This window comes from Bison bison, unplaced genomic scaffold (assembly GCF_000754665.1).
Source record: "Bison bison bison isolate TAMUID 2011002044 unplaced genomic scaffold, Bison_UMD1.0 scf7180017864302, whole genome shotgun sequence".
Lineage (NCBI taxonomy): Eukaryota > Metazoa > Chordata > Mammalia > Artiodactyla > Bovidae > Bison > Bison bison.
This window is the reverse complement of record NW_011494874.1, coordinates 8,293,154-8,302,530: the sequence shown is the minus strand read 5'-3', so window position 1 is coordinate 8,302,530 and position 9,377 is coordinate 8,293,154. Positions and strand designations below refer to the sequence as shown.

Here is a 9,377-nt window from a genome sequence, read left to right as displayed (position 1 = left end):
ACGGCGTCCGCGACTACGCGGCCTACAACGTGCTGGACGACCCCCAGCTCCGGCAAGGTCAGGGCTGGCTGCGGGCGGGGCTGGGGGGCGACCTCCCTTGGCCGCTCTGCGGGGCCGAGGGTCTGTCGGGCGGTCGGTCAGGGTACGGGTTTCCACACCGCATTAGAGCATCTAGAGTGGGAGCACGATCGAGTTGAAACTGGGTTTTGAAGATCTGGGGCTCTGGGCCAGCCTGTGCAGCGGGTTTAAGTCCTAGCGGTTCTCCGATTCTCACTGTGAGCTGCAATAGGCGTTTCAGGGCGAGTTCTCTTCGGGTGAGTCCAAGGAACATGGTCAGCAGCCCGACTCCCAGCTTTGCAGGAGTGGGGAAGTGGGGCAAAGGGATACAGGAAGAGGCCCTAAGGAGTAGTCACCTGGGGACAATTTGAGGGAGTGTCCTGTCCGGTGAATAAGGGGCAGGTACTGTTGATGGTGCGGGGAGGGCCGAGGCTGCCCTTTTTTGAGGCTCGGGGGTTCAGAGATTGGCCTGTCGTGCCTCAAGGCTGGGGGATGGGGGTGGTCAGGGACCGTTCTCTGTCGTTGGTTACAAGGAGGGGTTTGACTCCGCTTTTGGAGTGGACTTAGCTGACGTCTGCTGCTGTGGGAGAAAAAGACATGAAAATTCATGTTCAGATACTCAAGGATGGGGGGGATTTGTGGGAGATAGGGTATCTTAGAGAGGTTTGTGGGGAGCGGGACGAGGAATGACTCCTGAGCCCTAGCTAACTCAAGCTGGCAGCTCCAGGAGCCAGTCAGGTTCTGGGGCAGTCTGCAGAGTCTGTGACTTGTCACTGGCTCTGGAGGGAGGGAGGAGGGCCCTGACAGTTAATTAGCAGCTTTGCTGTTGAGTCTCCTGCTGTGAACCTTACCTGCATTCTTCTGTTTGCTGTGCGTTGAGTAGGAGGACTGGAGAAGGGAATGGCAACGCATTCCAGTATTCTTGCCTGGAAAACCAGGCCTGCCCTTTGGCTGGGGTGGATGGGGTTGGCAGAGAAATGGGGGACTGTCCCTGTACCTGCTAAAGGGTGGCATTCCAGTTAGACTTTTCAGTGACTGAGTTCTCCCTGAGTCTTCCTGAGGTTGTTTAGTGACAGTGTCCTAGAGAGAGTTTTAAGGCACCAAGTTCTGTGGTAGTCTCCATGCCAAGTTCTGTATTTTGCTGTTCTGCATTTGAAGTTGTCCACCATCGTCATTCCAACATGGACGAGACAGGCTGGTGTCAGGCAAAGGCTTCAGGTTAGAATCCTGTGGCCAATCCATTCTGCAGCCTGAAGCAAGTCACAAAACTGCATTTTCCCTTTCAATATTATGAGGATAATGAAACCATCTGTGCCAAAGTTTTTGTGAGGAACAAAGAGAAAGGAAAACTTTTACAAAGTGCCCGTCATCTCACCTGGCACAGGGAAGGCACCCACTAAGTGGTAGCTGTTTTATTATTAGCACTTTATGACTTTAAAAGTGTTTTTCCCCACGTTATCTAATCCCTATAGAACTCTTGGTTTTGGTGGGTGGAAATGAGGAGTGAAGGCAGCTTAGCATTACCAGAAGGTATGGGATCCCAAAGAGTTGGACTCAACTGAGCGACTAAAAATAAAAAAAAGTAATACTACCATGAATTATGCCCACGATCCTTTTGCCTTCCTGGTCTACTGGAATGCTACCAAGTGGCTGGCTTTTTTCACATACAGGGTGAGCTACAGTCTTCATCCAGCAGCAGGGTGTCTCTGCTTATAAGATAAGATAGGAGTAACTGCAGTCTCAGCTGGGACCTTGCCTCGCCACTATGGCCCTTAGTAAAAAGTTGTGTTGTTGTTATCTTGCTTAGCATAAAGTTTTGAGAGCCTCCGGTTTGTGACTTTCAGTTCTCCTGTTTAATATAACCAGTAGATGGTATAACTGAATCCCTTTGCTCTATACCTGAAACATTATGCATCAACTGTACTTCAATTTAAAAAAAAATGTTTTTAAATATAACCAGAGGTAGGCCATTCTGCAGTCTGGCCAGTGAACTTAAAGTAAGAGCAGGAGTGAGAATATTTTTGCTAAGAACACTTCTGTGTTTGACTTTCAGTCTTCTGTTCTGAAGTGTTCAAACCATAGCAACAGGAATTTAACCCTTAAATGTCTTGACCATTGACCTTCATCAGACCATTACTTTCGTTAGTAAATGTGTTACATGTATATTGAACATAATACATGTCTTTTGTTGCCTAGAAAAGTAAGCATTAGTGTAAGTCTCAACCTCCAGACTTAGGGCAGGGCGGTGTAAGCAGGTTTTCACAGCGAGGATTAGTTTAGCCTGGGTGAGGCTTTGAAACTTGAAGACTCCATCTTTTTGCTTGCCATAGCTTTGAGTTTATCGTGAGAGACTGACAGGCTGTCTGATGCTTGCTTTTGCCAACCAAGGATATGTCTGTGCACCTTTCCCAGACCCAAGGTCACTTCTAGTTACAGGAGAGTTCAGTTCAGTTCAGTCGCTCAGTCGTGTCGGACTCTGTGACCCCACGGACTGCAGCACGCCAGGCTTCCCTGTCCATCACCAACTCTCGGAGCTTGCTCAAACTCATATCCTTCGAGTCGGTGATGCCATCCAACCATCTCATCCTCTGTCGTCCCCTTTTCCTCCTGCCTTCAATCTTTCCCTAGAGGGCAGACAGAATGAAAAGCACAACCGGAGAGGGACTCCTGCAAAACTGGCCTTTCCTGCTTTCTTGTGCCAGAAGAGCCCAAGCTGGAGGAAGACTCTCAGACACTGTCTCCTGGTTCTGGGCGCTGGGTCCGTGGAGTGTGGTGCCCAGAGGTGTCAGGCTGAGACCTGAGACCCAGGGAACCAGGGTGACTGTGAGGCAGCTTTGCACTTTGTCCTTCCTCAAGTTTTTTTTTTTTTTTTCCTTTTTTAAAACCTGGAGCACACATCGAAGACAACCACAGTGGGGGACCCAAAGGGATAGGGACCCATATCCCACCCCTGGTCTTAACAAAGACTAGTCTTTACTTTCGGTTGCAAAAGAAACATGTGCTCATGGGAGAAACTTGGAAAACAATGATGAAAACCTAAAGCAAATGAAAATCCACTGTAATTCTGGTGGAAACCATAAACCATTATTATTAACATTTGGATCTACCTTCTAACAGTTTTATTTATTTTTTTTTTAGTACAGTTGAGATCACACGTGTCTATATGTAGCGTTCTGCCCTCCTGAGAGCGGGGAACGTGTCTTTTGTGACTCCCGGAGCACTGTGTGTGTTACTTGTGCAAAGCGAGCTTTCAGTGAGTGTCTCAATGAAAACTGCTTCTTTTCTTTATCATTTTATCATAAACTCTATTCCATGCTCGTAAAAACATTATGGACACTGGAATTTCTGCCTATTCAGATTACTGTTGTATTCTTCACATAGAGAGCAGTGTCTGTTGAATGAATAACCATCATCCTTTGTCGAATGGTTCTTAAGCATTTGAAAATACACTCAGCCTCGCCAGTATCCAGGACTTTAAGGCCGTAGTAAAGCTATGATGTTAGCAAGAAGTCAGATCAGGAGTATGCGTACATGTCTGTGGAGGGCGGGTTGTATGCTGCAGACAGGGAGATAACGTGTGCCCACCCTCTGGAGGAGAAACTCTCAGTACCCGGGCAGGTTGAAGATGAACCGACCTGAAGACCCATCTGTTTCACTCTCAGGTATTTAGTCTACAGCAGGGATTGACAAGCTTCCTTTGTGAAGAGCCAGAGTGTAAATACTTTAGGCTTTGGGTGCCCAGTGGTCTCTGTTGGCACCCGTTCAGCTCTGCTGTTACAGTGTACTGCAGTTAGGGACGACGCCTAGACAAAGGAGAGAGGCGGAGTTCCAATAAAACTTTACTTATAAAAACAAGGAATTGGAATGGACTTGGCCCGAAGGCTGTGGTTTGCCACCCCTTGGGCTGGAGAGACCGTCCCCTGCCTGTGAACTCGGAGACTCCTGTAAGGATGTGCAACTTCTTTGTAGTAATGAAAAGTGGGCAAGAAAGGATCTTGGTCTCTTAGCAGCAGACTGAAGAAAGCAACTGTGTCATGTGATGGGAAACTAAGCTATGGTTAAAAAATTAATTAGATCTAAAGGTATTTAATCTGACTGAATCTAAGAAAAGACAATGTTTAGCCAAAAAGGTGGCTCAGTGGTAAAGAATCCACCTGCCAATGCAGGAGACTCGGGTTCAGTCCCTGGATTGGGACGATCCCCTGGAGAAGGAAATGGCGACCTGCACCAGTATTCTTGCCTGGGAAATCTCATGGACAGAGGAGCCTGGAAGGCTACAGTTCATGGGGTCGAAAAAGAGTCAGACATGACTTGGTGACTAAACAGCAACCGGTTGCAAAAAGGTAATTGTGACTTAATGCCCCGTGTGTATATAAATGTTCAAAATGTGACGCGGTCCCAGGGATTGCAGATCTGTGTGTCATGCAGGTGGGGCTCACAGGTGGGCAGGAGTAACTGATGCCAGCCCCTGGCCAGAGGCCACCTCTGGTGGTCAAGAACCTGGCCTTTGGACTCCCAGGCACCGGGACACAAATTCTAGCTCCACCATATGCTAGCTCTGTGACACTGGTTACGTTATTTAACCTAAGAGCCCTTATTTGTTCATCTGTAGAATAAGGATAGTTATACCTACCTCTGTAAAGGTGAAACGAGATTAGAGTGTGAAAAATGTAAGAGTATGAAACTCAGGAAGCCGTAGCTCAGGAGATGGTATTTTTATTGCTGCATGGCGTGCTTCGTTGGTGTCCCCGCTTTCTTTCCCTGTTTTCTCTGCTGCATATGTTGTCAGAAGAGCATCACTGTGAATGGGTAGAGGATACTGACATGGAGAGGGTAGCCACAGGGCGCCTGGCACTGTGGGAGCTTAATTCCTTTCACCAATTTTAACTTATTTAATCTTCATAATAAATCTGTGAGGCAGAGTTACTCCCATTTTAAGGCTAAGAGATGCGATTTACCTGAGGCTGTATTTACAAGCCAGCCAGCCAGGCTGACCCCTGAACCAAAGCCTTGTTCCTCTTGTGTGCCTGTTCAGTCGTTCAGTCGTGTCCCACTCTTTGTGACCCTGTGGACTGTAGCCCACCAGACGCCTCTGTCCATGGAGTTTCCCAGGCAGGAATACTGGAGCGAGTTGCCAGTTCCTCCTCCTGGTTCCTTCTTGGCACTCTGGTTTACTTTTCCTCTCTTGAAGCTCTGCTATTTTTGATGCTTTTAGCTCACATTATCTCAAGCAGTCCTACCTGCTTAAGTGCTTAAGTACTCTTAAGTTAGGGAATATGGAGAACTACATGACTCCAGAGGACGTGACGTCACCTCACCAAGGAGTAGAGTCCCCTAATTGGCAGAGTTGGAATTAAACTGCATCAGACTCTGAAGCTCCCATCCTGAAAATCTACCGGGAAAAAGGAAAACTGCAATCACGGTGCTCCTATGGTTGATTGTCCAAAGCAGGAATGACGTCCAGTGTTCTGAAATGTCAAGAATTTTAGAAGCACCTTTTGAAAGTTCTGGAAGGGAATTTTCTAGAACGTTTTCTCCCCTGACTTGATACTTTGGAATATTAAAATTTTTGGTGGAGCAGTGGTTGTATGTAGAACTGATTTTGTAAGAGACTCCTAAGTCTCAGTCCTGGTTTTACCTGTTATGTAACTTTGCATTCAGCATTTTCTGTCACAAACAGAATCACATTTTATCATCTATAAAGTATGGTTATCATTAAGATCCATTCTTGGCTATGATTTTCTAATTTTTCAAGAATTGCTCTCTGGTTTATTCCAAGCGATAGATGCAAGAACTACACAAATATTCACACTTACATTGTAGTCACTGAAAATTTAAAGGGTGAGAAAAATTAGCCATACTTGATTGTGACTTCATAGAATTTTAGTTTCCAATTTATGATTTCTAGTGTTTTGTTTTTGGGAGTTTCTCACTTCACTCTCTAAGAAGCAGTTGGGTATTTCCTTTAATATTTAAACTTGTAATCAGACTTTTTAAAACATGGAAAATGGCATCGTTTTTAGGAAAGATGTCAGAGCTTTGCTTTGACATCAGCTACCAACAACACTTGATAATCTAAAAATGAAAGAAGCAGGTAAGTTTAATTATGATAAACTGTCAGCACTGTCGGAGAAGGCAATGGCACCCCACTGCAGTACTCTTGCCTGGAAAATCCCATGGACGGAGGAGCCTGGTGGGCTGCAATCCATGGGGTTGCTAAGAGTCAGACACGACTGAGCGACTTCACTTTCACTTTTCACTTTCATGCATTGGAGAAGGAAATGGCAACCCACTCCAGTGTTCTTGCCTGGAGAATCCCACAGTGCCATCCTGTGCTCTGAGGTGGGGGCTGTCACAGTGCCATCCTGTGCTCTGAGGTGGGTTCTCCTACGTTCTTGAAGTGTAAGTGATCAGGACAGTCACGGGCCGTGGGGTTTGCAAGGAATCAGTGTCCCTTGCACGTGACTGTGTTGGGTATTCAGGGTGGTCCAAAGCCCACTTGTTTTGGCAGTTTTGGTGGTAAGAGTGGATTCCCTTCCTTCCTTGCCGTTGGGCTGCATGGTCTGCAGCAACATGATCTTCAGTGACTGGGACAAGCCTGATGCTGTGGTTGAGCATGGTACAACCATGGTTGAGCATAAACACAACTGATGAAAGCAAATCATTATTTTACTCAACAAAGGTTATATTTTAAAACATCATACTTTTTAGGGTTAAACATGTGGTTGTGGGTGGCCTTCAGATGGCAAACTTTTTCACCTTTGGAGTGTTTCAAAAATTGTAGGCACTGGGACTTCCCTGACGGTCGAGTGATTTAAGACTACACTCCCAGTGCAGGGGGCCTGGGTTCAATTCCTGGTCGGGAAACAGATCCTGCGTGCTGCGAGGCACGGCAAAAAAAAAAATTACAGGCGTTCACCAAAAGAATCAGTACATATTTATTGCTATGGAAAGCTTAATGCACGTATTATTAATTGGGGGAAAAAAACCATAGTGTTGTGCAGATAAATGGTTTGTGTACATAAATGTAAAAGATGTTTAAGAAAGTTTAGAAGAGGTAAAAAGTTCATGTTAAATGATTCCTAATCCTCCCCGTCATAAATTTAAAAAAGATGAGTTATTGGAAACATAAGTAAATTCTGATAGTCTCTTTGTGTTTGAGAATAGGGTTTTTTAAAAAAAATCCCAAACACACAACTTAATGCTAAGTAATTATTTATGTAGTACCAAGCATCAGAGCAATGAACAACCTGAATTCTTCAGAGTATTCCAGTATGAAGACATTCTGATGGTTCGTGGAATTTGCCCTTTATTGATAATCTCCAAACCTCCAGCTGACTTTTTTTTTAAAAAACAGAAACCCAGAGTGGCTTCGAAGGGAACTTTTCAGAGCCTATAATGTTGTAACCATTTCTTCATCCTTGAAGTCTGTCTGCAGAAGAAAGATAAAACTCTCCAGTGGCAACCTTGTAGCGCTGTCCTGGTGAGCAAAGTTGCTGGTTTTTTTTTTTTAGGAGGCAGTGACTTAAAAGAGAAAAACATAGGGTATCTTGGGACTGTTATTTGTAAAATAACTCCTATTGGCCATCCTACTTGGTCAGACACATCTGATAATAAACGACGGGGCATCAAGCAGAAGGTTTTGTATTGTTTGTTTACATAAAACCACCACTTGACCGATTTCTAAAATTTGCCTAATACGATCTTTTGCTTGAAGAATCTGTTGACTTTTCTGTTTCATTTATTTGTATGTTTAAAAAAGTACACTTCAATCTCAGGCTCTGAGTCAAAAAGAAAGTAAAAGATGAGGAACTCAGAAAAGGTTTTTTTTTTGTTTTCTTTAATGTCTTAAGATTGAAACCACATTTCTTTCGTAACCATCGCCCTCATGGCCCAGCTCTGAACAGAATCGTCAGATGGTTGCCCTGTCCCAGGAGGCGCGTCATCTCGCTGTGTCCTTGGAGCCACCATCCTTGTCTGTTAGTGCGGGGAGGGGGTCTCCCTTGGCCTGTGGCCCTGCGCCTGGCCCAGGACATGGGCCTTTGTGAGCCCTGGGCCTTCCCTTCATTTTCCTCAGTCCCGACGAGTTCTGGGCTGAACCAGCTCAGCTGTCCCATCTGAGGGGCGGAATAGGGCCAGAGCCATAGTCTATAGACACAGGAGATGGATTTTTGCTCGGTTAAGAGAATCATTCAAGATAAAAACGAGTGACTCAGTGTCTTGCTTCACCAACCAAGACAGGCATGAAGAACTCTCGGTGGGGGCTGCCCAGTCTGCCAGTGAGTCACTGTGATGGGCCCACGCTCAGTCGTCCATTTGGAATTGAAGTTGTGGCATTTCTCTTTTTATTTTGCAACGTGGCTGGCACAGGCACAGGGAATATCACCTGTGTGTCTTGTGTAACTTGCATTAACTAATCAAGTACTCTGCCATTATCCAGGGTCAATTGTGAGTCAGGTCATTTATGAGAGTTTTCCTTACCTGATTCTCGTAAAAACTTTGTGGGATGAAGGTAGAAACAGGATGGAGGCCTCTCAGTTTATTTATAATTGGAAGAGTCAGGGTTTTTTTGTTTGTTTGTTTTGTTATTTATTTGGCTGTGCTGGGTCTTAGTTGCAGCGTGTGGCAACCCTTGAACCCTGGCCCTCTGCCTTGAGAGCTCAGAGTCTTAGCCACTGGACCTTCAGGCAAGTCCCAAAGAGTCAAGGTTTAAACAGCAGTTCACTGGACTCTAAAGCTTATGCTGTCCCCAGGGATGGGGAGCAAGGGAGGGACACGGGGTGTTCTGCTCAGAGCAGGGAGACGTGTCGTCATGCAGGTTCATCTTTGCTCATTCCAATGACCCTCCATGTTCTTTCCCCGTAGGCATTAAAGACTACTCCAACTGGCCCACCATCCCGCAAGTGTACCTTAACGGCGAGTTCGTGGGGGGCTGTGACATTCTCCTGCAGATGCACCAGAACGGGGACCTGGTAGAAGAACTGAAAAAGCTGGGGATCCGCTCCGCCCTCTTAGATGACACAAAAGACCAGGACTCGAAGTGAGGGAAGGCAGCCCGGGCGAGGGGCTGCTGGTGTCAGCGTCTCACCACCAGAGAAGCCTGACCTGTTCAGGTTCCCAGTCTTCAGATGGCTGCTTGCGCTGGCTCCTCCAGTTTGTAAGCAGCCAAGTGATTTTAGCGTGTCTGGTGTTTGGGCAAGGAAGATCCTATCTCGAACATAATCGTAAACACTGTACTGTCATAATCAATGTTGCATTACGAGATTGTTGTAAACAAAATTCCTTCTTGTTTTGTCCTTTGCTCTTTGCCTGATTCAGGA

The 9,377-nt window shown here is 45.9% G+C and overlaps 1 protein-coding gene across 1 annotated transcript in view; it reads left to right on the top strand.

Annotated features, from left to right (window-relative positions):
- GLRX5 (glutaredoxin 5) overlaps positions 1 to 9,377 on the top strand; it is a 9,645-nt gene extending 268 nt beyond the window's left edge. Inside the window, exons 2-3 of the mRNA XM_010851432.1 lie at positions 1 to 57; positions 8,923 to 9,377. Of these exons, the coding sequence (XP_010849734.1) occupies positions 1 to 57; positions 8,923 to 9,101 (236 nt within the window). The 3' untranslated portion in view covers positions 9,102 to 9,377. The remainder of the gene's footprint in view (positions 58 to 8,922) is intronic.